The 12,980-nt window shown below is 41.4% G+C and overlaps 2 protein-coding genes across 14 annotated transcripts in view; one reads left to right on the top strand and one right to left on the bottom strand.

Annotated features, from left to right (window-relative positions):
- The window catches only part of FRY (FRY microtubule binding protein), a 428,782-nt gene that overhangs the window by 23,932 nt on the left and 391,870 nt on the right, over positions 1-12,980 (bottom strand). For all 9 annotated transcript variants that reach the window (XM_072719962.1, XM_025996751.2, XM_025996753.2 and 6 more), the window contains 5 exons: positions 11,465-11,631; positions 9,899-10,088; positions 5,004-5,153; positions 3,773-3,871; positions 1,614-1,697 (listed from right to left, as the gene is read on the bottom strand). In XM_072719962.1, the coding sequence (XP_072576063.1) occupies positions 1,614-1,697; positions 3,773-3,871; positions 5,004-5,153; positions 9,899-10,088; positions 11,465-11,631 (690 nt within the window). The remainder of the gene's footprint in view (positions 1-1,613; positions 1,698-3,772; positions 3,872-5,003; positions 5,154-9,898; positions 10,089-11,464; positions 11,632-12,980) is intronic.
- The window catches only part of ZAR1L (zygote arrest 1 like), a 156,063-nt gene that overhangs the window by 60,346 nt on the left and 82,737 nt on the right, over positions 1-12,980 (top strand). The gene's annotated exons all lie outside the window — the stretch shown is intronic.

The raw sequence follows: 12,980 nt of genomic DNA, 5'->3' as shown, positions 1-12,980 counted from the left end.
TTTCCTTATCTAGAATGGGGCTGCCGTTGCCTGCCTTGCTTCCCACACCCAGGAAGATCAATGGCTTAGGGATATGCAAGTTTTCTGTAAGACACAGTGTGAAATATAAATGTGTCCTCAAGAAGGGCAGTGATGTGGAAATGCTACCCACATGTTAAAACCCTACCTAGATATTTGTCAGCCTTGTAGTTTGCTTGTTAAATCTTGTACTTCTTCACTAACACTTACCAAGGGGCTCTCACCTAGAGACTCACCCACAGTAAGGACAGTTACTTTTGGGACTACAAACTTGTTAAAAAATAATCACTAGATTGAATTGAACCACAAGTACTCTTGAAAATTTTAATCCCTCTTTTTTTTGTTTTGCTTTTATACCTTAGTGAAGCACTGTTTCTAACACAGGAAGATGGTTTCTCATCTTCTGAAGGGTACAGAATCCAGAATGCTTTTTTCGGTAGTGGTGATGTAATTCCAAGGTAGCACCTCCACCTGACAGGGCAGCAGCTTCCTCACCTGACTTCCTTAATCCACTCTGGCACACTTCAACCTTTTTTTACAGTAGAATGCGGGAGCCTAAATCTGATGATCCTTACCCATTAAAACATTTCAATTGCGTACCATTGCTGTGAAGATAAACACCCAAGCCCCATACAGTCTGGCTTCTGCTAGCTTCTCCAGACTCTTAAACTTTTCTCCAAGTTGCTTTCTGCACTAGCAGCCACACAGGCTCTCTTCAGTTCTTGCAAAGGGCCCTTACTGCCTCAGGGCCTTTGAACAGGCTCCCTACTCACTCCCCTTCACTGGCTACCTCACTCTCCCTTCACTTGGCTCATATTTGAGATCTCCACTTAGCTGGCACTTCCATGGAGAAGTCTTCTCAGAACTGCCCTCCCCATTTGATCAGGTTCCCTTGCTACCATCTTGCATAGCTTATGGTTCTTTCCTTAATAGCACTTAGTGCCATTTGCACCTATATGATTTTTGATTAATGTCTGTCTCCCTGACAAGACTGGAACCTCCACAAGGGTGCAGGCTTGTCTGTTGTTCATTATCATATCCACCACGTGGACCACATAGGAGACACTTCGTACGTGACTGTAGAATGAATGATTTTAATCCATTCATAGTCTTCTGCCCCATTGCCTTGACAATACAGCACACATTTACAAGCTAGCTGGTCTGAGGTGTGTACTTAAAGCAATTCTAAATGAGAAGGAAAAAAAATCTGTTTTAGAGTAATTGCTGAAAGATCATCAAAGATTTCTTTCACTGAAAACAGTGATTTGGTGAAGAATGAATGAAATTTGGTTTTATATTCTAAATGAAGAGCAGATTTATTAGAAAATGATTAGTATAGTTAAATGATGTCCAGCAAAAAAGATCATTTTTATACCTCTGGTTTTCCAAAAAAGACGACTCCCCTTCCACAAATCCCATCAACACACAGTCATGCTTGGCTTGAACATCGGTCTTACTCTATTGGCTTCTTGGGGATGTATGGGGTGACCCATTGTGTGTCTTCCTTTCTCATGCTTTGTGCTTCTTGAGTGGATCAAAATCAACACACGGTGTCAGAGCACAAAAAAAGATACATTCTAACAGATTTTTATTACCTTTTCTTCCGAGTCCCCTGGTTGACAGGTAATTACTCCATCTCTTGATCCTCCTGCAAATGTTGCCTTACAGTTTGCAAGCCACTATTGTCAGAAAGATGCAGACATAGGTAAAATCAGTGATGTCCTGAGAACATTTTTATCATCAATCCTGTCAGAGAAAATTGATTAAGCTTCTAATCATAGTACTATAAAATTTTGCTGTAATAACTTTTTGAAAGTATTTTTTTCTGGTTAGAGATGAACTATTTGAGATTAAACAATCTATTCATATGGGTTCAGTGATGCTCACTTAAATATATAATTTCAGCATTTCATTCATTCCTGGAGGATGGTTTCACCAGACCATTCATTCCTAATTTATGTATAAACTTGAAAAATAATATATACTTAGAAACCTTTCATATGATTGAAATTTGGAGAGAAAACCAATACTTCCTCACAGGCTGGGTGATTCTATGGACCATGCAACCTGACTCATGGCCCACCTACCTTTCTGTTATATTGGGTGGCTTCTATGAGGGCAGGTCTACCTTAATGTAAGAAAGGCTGTTAAAATAACAGCTCAGCTATTTCGAGGTTCCACCATCCTTAAAGTATCTGGGATAATAACTAATACAAATGTGGAAAGGAACCTCTGAGCACAAAACAGTAAGCACTGAAGAACTGTAATTCATATTTGACATCAAAAGATTGGTTTGTTCACCAAGTAGAAAGGAAAGATTATTATTAACTGATGATGGAGAAGCTGGAAAGCCACGACCAATAAAGAGCCTCAGAAAGAGAAGACAATGGGAATTGTTATAGTAGCATGTCAGACAGAACTTTCACCCTTGGATAGGATCATAAAAAGATCAACAGCAACAATAACAACAAACAAAAAGCAAGTGATTTTATAATGAATGTCTTCTGTGTGTGAGGCACTGGGCAGTTGTATAGGTTGTTTCTATTTTAAAGGCAATACTGTGTTGTGTTTAAAAGCAAGGACTTTAAAAAAAAAAAAAAAAAGCAAGGACTTTTGAATCTCATAGACCTGGGGTTCAATACCAACTTTCACCTCCTAGCTATTAAGGACAATAATAGCAACTCCAAGGTAGTTGTGAGCATTGCATGATTTAAGAAATACAGCTCTTATCAGGTTGTTGGACACCTAGATAGGACACAGAAAATGATACATGCTATGACTATTATAATTGTTATATCCTTATAACAATTCCACAAATTAGTTATTATCACTGTCTTATAGATGAATCTGAGATGAGGAGGTAAGTAACTTATCCAAGGTCACTAACCCTTAAGTAGCTGAGCTGTGATCTGAACCCACGTCCATCTGATTTCAAAATTCATGCCTTTTCTATAGTGTTTGGCATATTATAAGAAGTGTCCCACAGATATTACACACAATTACTTGTCAGAAATCAGGGGGGTTCTGCGTCTCTGGTTTCTGGATCATTTCCGTCTCTAACATTTTACAGTCTAGAGCTATGAAGGAAAAAGAGAGTAAAGAGCAGGAGTTGAGACCAAGAGAAGCAATGGGGTCAGGGAGAGGCAGCTACTGACAGTAGTTAAAAGAAAGAAAGAGCTGAGATCCATCCCATCTACTTCCAGGTGAGGCAAACAGTGGGAGGAAGTTGTTAATTACAATTATCTCAGATAAGTTAATGACATTGACAAGGAGATATATCAAGCAGATACCTATGTTTCCCAGTTTCTGGGTAGGGGAATTATGGGGTTAAAAATGAAAGCTGCGGGGATCCCTGGGTGGCTCAGTGGTTTAGCGCCTCCCTTTGGCCCAGGGCGTGATCCTGGAGACCCGGGATCGAGTCCCACATCAGGCTCTCTGCATGGAGCCTGCTTCTCCCTCTGCCTGTGTCTCTGCCTCTCAATCTCTCTCTCTCTCTCATGAATAAATAAAATCTTAAAAAAAAAGAAAGAAAACTGAAAGCCTCTTTTGTAGGCATCATTTCTGTATAATCCATACTGTTGACAGTTCTACCACTATTAAATTGGAATTGTAGTCCCTAACAGAGGAATAGATGAAACCTGTCTTCTTCTAAAGATGCTTTCATAGATTAACCACAACACCTCCCCAGGACTCGCACTGGTGGGGTTCATTTGATTTTAACTGAATGTATGTGCACAGAAACACAAAAACTTACTGAGAGAGTAGCTTCTTTTCTATTGTTGTAGGTATCCAAATATTCCTGCAGTTCTAAAACACTGAACTTGAGCTTGTCCAGAAGTCCACAAGAAAGGAGCTAAAGACAGGAAAATCATTTGTATATAAGCAAATAGAAACATAACCAGACACAGGCATGGCTACAGAGCTAGAAATGAGAAGTATATTTAGAAATAATGTAAAGTGGGGACCAGTGCCTCATTTTTAGTCAGTTGTACAATGTATAATTTTGCTCTACTATAAACTGCAATGGCAATTGAATACTAGCTCTCTAACCCAAATCTCCTATGAAAATACCCAGTTTTCTCTGTATCGGTACAGACACTCAAATCTTAACAAGTGTTCTGTAGGAGCCCACATTAAATACATCCATTTTATGCATGAACTGCAGTATCTTCATATAGTAAAACTCCAAGTAGTGTGAAAACAGAACTCCAAACAGACTTTCAAACTGATTTTATAGTTAATTTGAACTTTAATCATTTATGATAGAATGATTTCTCTTATTGTATTCCTTGCTGCAAGGTAGCTAACTACCAAGTTCTTGGAAAGACCAATTCTTCAGAGACTTTTGAAATCAAAGCACATCTGCATTGGTTCTGAACTCAGTAATTACTCAGCATATGAGGCGGTTATGTGATATGCATGGGGGCATAAGCCCTCAAAGAGCTCAGCCATCAGGCAGGCTTAGAGTTTTATATTCATAAAGTCATGATTTAGTCAGCCAGAGGATGTTCTAATCAACAATCAAACTCATTACTTGCAGTTTGGGCTGGATGAATCCCTCCAGGGGGTGATCAGTCTCTATCTGAGACTTGGGAGTGAGGAAAATGAGTACATATCACCTCTGAAGACCCAGCTGGCTGGCCAACCTGGCATTGTGGGGACAGTCTAGGTGAGCTCTAGAGATTTACTCACCTATTCATGGCTGTCAAAACCAGAGCTATTGGAGAGAGGTGCCAAGGACACAGAGGGAGTACTGAGGTGGATTTTTCTCCTGATTCTCTGAAATGACTTGGCCTTGGCTAGTAACATACAGTAATTTCTATGCAGACTCAGGCCTTTGGGGGTCATGTCATAACATGGCACTGCTCACAAATACCAACAGTATCTTTCAGACAAACCACAACACAAGGATGCTTCCTGGAGGTTCCACACCTTAGTAAGCTGGGCTGGTCATTTGCCACCAGAGCAGGATTGGGGGTACTCACAGTTTCAGCATCCACAAAGAGTGTAGGGCATTCGGAGCAGGAGGTGAGCATCTGAGAAGAGCTGACAAACTTGGACCCAATTCCCCGGAGATTGTCTCCAAGGTAACTGGCGGCATCACAGGTTAGGAAGCAGAACCTTTTCTGAATATTCTGAAAGGCAGAATAATTATCATTTTTAAAGGGCAAGTTTTAACTTAGGCACTAGAAAAACCTATTTTGTAATCTTTATAAAAATATCAAATGAGCATAAATCCTCAGGGAGAGGCGGAGGAGATAGGGAGTAGAGTGAGTGTTGGTCTTTTTTTTTTTTTTTTTTTTAATTAATTTTTATTGGTGTTCAATTGAGTGTTGGTCTTAAGTAAATAATCACTAGTGTGGAAAAAATTTCTTCTTAAAGTGTAATTTTCCAGAATGTAGATGCTTCTATAATCTTTAATGGTGCTTTTCTTTTAGCTGATGCTCAGAGCTGGTCAGCAGCTTGAGTCCTCCTCACTCGTCTGTGAGAAATTACTTAGAATACGTCAATGCATGCGAGTTAGGAAAAGTCATGGGATGTAACCCTTTTCTGTTCCCCAAGATCACAGCTTCTTGAGAAGGAGCGCCAAAATAGTGCCATTCAAGCCTCTGAGAAGTGGAAGTGAATGCTACGTGGGTCTGGAATAATGTCTCCCTCTGAGAGCAAGTCTGCTCTGGTGTCTGTAACTCTGTCCCATAGTGTTGCATATGTTGAATCATTAATCCTCACAACAGGGTAAAGAAATCAAGGTTCAGACATGACTTACCTAAGGTCATGCAGCTAGTAAGTCACAGTGGAAGGGTGAGCCTGACCCCAAAGCTCACATTCCTTCCACAAATCTACAAATCTTCCTAGGAGCTAGTTTCTCCTATACTGCCTGAGGACAAAACCAGAATTAGGAAGAATCTGAGTCATTGTGTCTGTGTCAGTGCCAAAATGGGAACATTTTTAAGCCCTTAAGCTTCCAACAAACAGTATCTTTTTAAAAAAAATTATTTAATTTCAATTTGCCAACACATAGGATAACACCCAGTGCTCATTACATCATGCCAAAACATAGTATCTTTAACAAAAAGAACACAATATTTAACCAAAAAATAATTCCAGTCCTAGGCATTGGCTTTCCTCAAAGAGATGTCACATCTTTTGAGTTGTGGAATCTAATCCAGGAGAAATCCTCTCTGCCCCATTGGGAGGAAAGCAGCATGTCTCCAAACAACAGAAGGCTGGTTCTTTATACTTCATATTAGAAAAATGCCATCTATGTTGCGTATTAATGATTTTTTACTTAATAAATGTGAAAAATTTGGCATAACGCATAGCATACACATGTCTTTGTGGTGTTTAGTTTTACGTGCAGTTAGGAAAAAGAAAAAAACCTGACTGAATGTTAGAGCAGAAAGGAACTAGCAGGGCCATGTCTAGCATCGTACACCTAGTTGAGCAGCAGAGCTGGGAGGAGGATTCAGGTCTGCTAAGAGTTTGGGATTCTTTCCATTTTATCTAAGGATAAGGTGAGGTCTGGGAAGCTCTCTGTCAGGGAACTTTAGAGCCTCTTATAAAGGCAGGTGATATTTAAGGGATATACACTCAGTTCTGTCCTTCCATATAAACACATCTTGTAATTGGTGGCATGGTATGATACAATGACAACATTCTAACAGAGAAGCAGCAGTAAGGACATAAGATGACCGAGATACTGGGAAAGATGTCCACACTGGACCATCAGAAATCGGTTCTTCGCTTTTAGAACCAAATTATTCTGGCAAATACTTCTTCTCTATCCTCTCCAAAACCCAACTAAATACAAGGGAAATGTGGCCTTCAGACTCACGGGAAAATGTTGGAAAACTGAACAGACACGGTGTGGACATAAGAACAGCTTAATAGACTGCATGCCTGAAATGTATTTCATTTCCAGCATATTTTATTAATACCTATTTTGTGACTAATATTGCTCTCAATCACATAGCATTGGATAACAATTGAGAAAGTTCTTAAGGCTACATGTGATATATATATTTTTAAGATTTATTTGAGAGAAAGAGTGTGCACGAGTGGGAGGAGGGGCAGAGGGACAAGCAGCCCAATGTGGGGCTTGATCCCAGGACTGTGGGATCATGACCTGAGCTAAAGCCAGACACTTAACTGACTGAGCCACTCAGGCACCCCAAGACTAAATGTAATATTAAAAACTGAAATAAAAGGTACACATTTGTATGGTTATTATTGCAGATAAGCTCCATAGGGATTCATCTAATATATGAATGGAAAAATAAAGTCCAAACCCAAAAGTGCCCCCTATGCAAGGGCCCAGCCCCACTGCCCAGCTCATGTGACAATTTGCTGATCTACTGGCATTAAGTCAGAGGTCTGTTTAAGATTTTCCACTAAAAAAGATTCCCATTCATTCTTCCTATGTTTATTAAGCACCTATTGTATGTTAGCACCTGTGCCAGCTGCAGGGGAATCAAAGTAAGACACCATTACTTGCTTCTCTGGGGGAAAGAGACAATACTAATTTTTAATAGAATGTGACAGACATGTGATGTAACCGCAATGTGCTTGAGAACACAGGTGACAGAGAGGGAGAGAGAAAGGAAGGCTTCATTTGCTTAAGTGAGCTCTAATCAGGGGTTTGCGCATCACTGGGAGTACAGCTGAGGGCAAAGAGGAATTAGCCATGTTAGGTAGAGGGAAAGTATTGCTCAAGACTAGAAAATTGAGCACGAAGAGTCTAGTGTCTGTAATAAGAAAAAAAAAATACTACAATAGCCAAACTTAAAATATTAACCACTCACCATTATTTTAAAATTGATTTAGGAACAATATAAAAAATAAATTACTTTGTTCCTAAATCCTTAACAAGTAAATCTACCTCATGTGGTAACTTTCTCATGGTTTGTTTTAACATTTCAGTGTGGCCTAACATTAGTGTTTCTGGAGTTCTTATCTCTCAGCAAACAATTGCTTTCTGTCTTAGGCCTCACAACCCCTCCTACTCCCAGTTAATTCCAGACACAACCTTAGTTTGTTCAGTCAACTTTCTAAAAGATTTCACTGAAACTAAACTGGAAACCTGAGAGAGAACAGCACAGTTAAAGTCAATGTGAGAAACCATAGCTATTAGTACTCTTGGTATATAATTCTCCAAAAATGGGTCATAAAAAGGGCCATGGGGCTCAAAAGCAGACTTGACTTTTTACAGTAACTACACTGCAGCTTCCTGAATCAGAAACTTTTTAAGGCAGACGATCCTCCTTTCAATAGAATTCTTTATTTTCCTGCCTTTCCCCTCTACCATGGCTCTTCTTGATGGTAATGGACCCGTGAGTGGGCCCATCCCTTGGTCCCGCCAAGTTACTGTCCCTCTCTTATGATATACTCAACAGAACTCAGCCTATAAAATGCTCGTCCATCCATTCATTCGCTCATCACTCACGTCTACTGAAGACGGGAACAACATGGTCCCTTTCTATGTTTCCCTTGTATTATTAGTGGCAATTCTGTGTTGGAAGTTATCAAATACAAGTTTAGAAAAAATGCTGGAAGGAAGGCATTTTCATTATAGGAAAATAGGAACTTGAAAGAAAGGAAAAAGAAGTGTGTCTGTGTGTGTGCGCGTGCGAGTGCGTGTGTGTGGAGAAGGCACCCATAATCTCATCACCCAGAGTAAACTACAGTGAATGGCTAGTGTAAAATCTTCACTATTTTATAGATATTTTTAAAAAAAAAGAATACTATACCTACTGGTTCTTTAAAACTAACTTTCTCTTAAACTCTATGGTAACCATGCTTCCATGCCAGTAAAACTTTACTAAAACCTTCTCTCTCTTTCTGGCTGAGTATTATTCCCAGCACTGCCACTTTCTAGCTGGGATCTGCTTCAAATACAGTACACAGAGCTAGTTAACTCCAATGCTGATGGAAGACCTTTGGGTTTCTTAATAACAAGCTGTGTTTCTCTTCTTTTGCTGCCCCCCACCTCTGCCAATCATTTAATGACATTTGGAGAAAGTTCAGAGCAAGATACATAGAGAATCTGACAGGAATTTGCACACCAACAGACAGGCAGGCATAAGAATAAACCTTTTCACCCATCAGAAGTCGAGTCCCCTGCCTCTCTTTGGTTCAGTAATTGTTGTGTGTTTGGGGATAACAAGTGAAATCTGAAGGCGTCCACACAGCAACTGCTACATTGAGCTGTGGGCAAGATGCCACTAATGCCTGGCAGAGGGATGGAGAGCCAGCCTGCCCTCTGCTGGCCAAACTCAGTACTGCAGCACTCTGGAAGAAGGGGCACCTGGTTCCCATTTGTGCAGAGGTGGGACAGACTAACTAGCCAGGATGTGGTTCACCCAGGAGAAGCCAAGTATGACCTGTCATGTGTTCAGAAGCATCTACGAGGAGAAGCACATATTCATAGCTATGGCTGACACGTTTAAGGAATTCATTGCGGGGGTGGGAGGTAGGGAGAGAAGAAAGACAATGAAAGGATAAACAAGAATAATGAAGAAAAACGAGAGATATGGGAAGTGTCAGAGGAAAGACAGGATGTGGGATAGGCTTGGCAGAAGACACGGCTCAATGGTCTAGTTTTATGCTTGCCTGGGACTCATGACATCAACCAAAGCCAGAACGGCCTAAGTGAACAGTACGGCAATGAAGACTACATCATAGTGGGCCTTGGCCCTCGCAAGATGAGTGTGAGAAGGTTGAGCAGATTACAGTTAAATGGAAGAAAGACTGAAATTAGAGGCAATTGAGGGAGATCTGGAGTAGAAAACAGGGCAAACCTGGAATGAAACCACCACCCCTCTGGAAACCAGAATCAGCTGCCCCCCTATGAGATGCAGTCCTCCCAGCCCAAGCCCCATACCTTAAACAAGGAGGAGAACACATGAAATGTATACACAGCACAGGAGCCATCCGAGTCGCACATAAGCTGGTTGATGTGGCTGCGCCAAGCTTCCTCTGCATCATCACAGGCTGCCGGCTGAAATGCAGCAAGGATGGCCGAGAAGAAGGGCGAGGGAGGGGGGGAAACCCCCCTGTCCCCTTCTCCGAAGCTAGGAAAGATGAAAACAACCCTGTCAGGAGGTGCCATTTCCCTTCTGTACTTGGTCATCTCAGCTCTAGGCCTGCCTGCTGTCCCGCCCACTCTGCTCTCAGGGGTGGCTCTGGGGACTCATCTCTCTTCCTCATCTTCCACATTCTTGTCTGAATCTAGTAGAGAGAATTTTCACCTCTAGAATTTCTGGGACCCCTCCCCTTCTGACTTCCTTTATAGTGAGTCGGGACCTGCCTTCTCGCTTTCCCAGTGGCCATTCCCCAGACACATAAACATTCCTTTTGGCACTTTGGCTCCTTTTCACTTTTCATTATGAACCATTAGAACAAAAATTTGGAATCTTTTAACTTGCCCCTTGTGGGGGTGAGTATTAATGACTGCACATGCATGAATGCCCAGGAGGGGAGGGTGGAGGGAAAAAAGGAAATGAAAGGACAGAAGCGCAAGGTGAGGGACATATTGAGGAATGAAGCAAGGAAAGATAAGGAACATGGGTGAAAGGTCAGGTTCTTCTCTATGCACTATTACTTTCAGCTTTCCCTTCCAAGGGCAGATACTGCTCACCATAACAGAAGGTCTTTGTCTAGCCATATCAAAAGCTACTAGTTCTATTACACATTCAGAAGAGAGATACTAGGATTCTGACTCTCTTCTCCAGAAGTAAATCTGTAGCCTTATCACTTGTGGTTTATTCTAGACACTGCAATAGCGGTGTTTTGTTTTAAGTGGGCTCAATGCCCAGTGTGGAGCCCAATGCAGGGTTTGAACTCATGAGCCTGAGATGAAGAACTGAGCTATGATCTGAGCCAGACACTCAATGGACTGAGCCACCCTGGCGCCCCTGCATTAGTGTTTTTATCTATTCCTCTCTATTCTTGTTTATTCGTATTCTCTGGCTATATCTCACTAGTCTCAGGAATACCAGCCACTGAGCTGAAAAGCCACCCACTTAAAAAAAAGTAGGTATGTAACTTATAAAGAGCCTCCTGTTCTTGTCTTTTAACTCTGAGTATAAAGAACTCCTCATTTGCAAGGTCTGCCAGTCTTGCTTATCTTCAAAGCTTGCAAGGCTGGGACCAAGTCCCCAGGCCCTTCTTTGGCTTTTGAGTTACTCTACTAGGATTTATGTTGTTCTGTGTTACTCTCCGGCTTTAGGAGGCACATGAGTACCCCTTTCAGTTTCACCTAAGGTCCTGTGCCTAGGTTGGGGGATTCTGACCAGCTGAGAGCCTTCGGAGTCAGAAGTCAATTTGGACTCTTCATTAGGAAGTCCCAGCAATGCCCATGTGACCTTGCACTTGGGATACAATAGTGAATGCGATATAATGTGCCCAGTACACTGTCACCACTCATTTCCACCAGGGGCTTCTCTACCTTGCAAGAGTAAACTGGTCCAGTGCTCTATTGCCTTTTTCTTCTGCCTCAGTCATATCCAGGCTAAAGCTACCACTGCATTCGAAAGTTGCTGGGAGTTCATTGACAGAACTAGAAAGATCGTCCTCATGTATGGCCGTGTCCTCTTCCTCCTGAACAGCTTCAGCCTGGAGGAAGAAAAAAGGGAAAGAATCCCCAAGCATGTAAGAATAGATTTGGGAAAACCTATTAAACTAAAGGAAAAATAAAAGAGACAAATCCTGACAGTGAGAGAAATCAGGGACATTGATTTTCCAGCTATAATCCAGTCAGTTTCTATAACTGGACTTGGGATTTCTCCAAAATACTGTTCATTCTTTACCTTCTTTTCTGTCTTGTCCACAATAGTTTCCAAAGAGGTTCTCAGGAAATTGCCATATCTGACCCAGGATTATGGGAGTATAAATGCTAAACTTGGAAACAACCACAGAGACCCTCGGTCCAGCCCTCACATTTTATAGGAAACTCATGTGTGGGAAAGGGACTTAGCCAACATTGAGTAGATAAATGAGGGCCTCTGGATTCAGAGCTCTTTCTACCATACGACCCCCACTTCTAACGTGAGCCTATCCAGAGGGAACTCTCTGATACAGAATTCCTTTACCTATGGAAACTGGAATTTAGAATCATCAGTGATTGGTATGTAAATGCTCAAGATAACCTGCAGGGTGAATGAGTGTTCCATGGTTGTTCACTGCACCTACCATGTTGACAGGCCTTTCCATACTGGAAATCCTCTAAGGCCCATTTACATACATGCTTTGTTCTTGGAACCCTCCCTCCCCTGGAGATAACGGATAAGAGAGTCTGCTTTCACATTGCTGAAGATGTAGAATGAGTGGTGAAATGCAAGAGCTCTAGGTCAGGCAGAGCTGGGATCAGTGAGGGGCAGGAGACAGACACAGTGAGAGCAATGGAAAAAGAGGCTGGGTTTGAATGTAGGCCAGGAGTAATCAGTTCAAGAACTGACTGTTCTGTAGGAAAGGAAGGAAGTCAACTGGGTTACAGACCAGAAGAGGAGAGGAAGACACGTTTCAGTGAGTCATTTTCTTAAAACCAAGGCAAGGCAAAAAGGAAATATGCATGAATTTGAGCATTATCACAGGTTGCTGTCTGGTCACCCAGTTAGTATTTTGAATCTAGGATTAATAGAGAAATTAAGAGGGGTGTTTAAAGATATGTTAGGGAAACAAGATATCTCATGTCTTTGAAGGAATTGCTCATAAATAGCTGAGTTTCAGAGCTTATCTGTATCTGCTTTTTACAGCTTTTTAAAACTACAGTGGTGCCATCAAGACTGGCCGCCGGTGACTGGTCTGGCTTATTAGTGTACATAAACTTCATCTATTAGGGGAGGGCTGAGTTCTCACAAAAATGTCCTTTATTTTCCCTTTCTAACATCACAGCTAAATCACACATTGCAGAAACCCAGCTCATGTGGAAAACAGAGAGAGCCTTTCAGAAATAAGACTTGACT

This window comes from Vulpes vulpes, chromosome 9 (genome assembly GCF_048418805.1).
Source record: "Vulpes vulpes isolate BD-2025 chromosome 9, VulVul3, whole genome shotgun sequence".
NCBI lineage: Eukaryota > Metazoa > Chordata > Mammalia > Carnivora > Canidae > Vulpes > Vulpes vulpes.
This window is presented reverse-complemented; position numbering and strand designations above follow the sequence as displayed.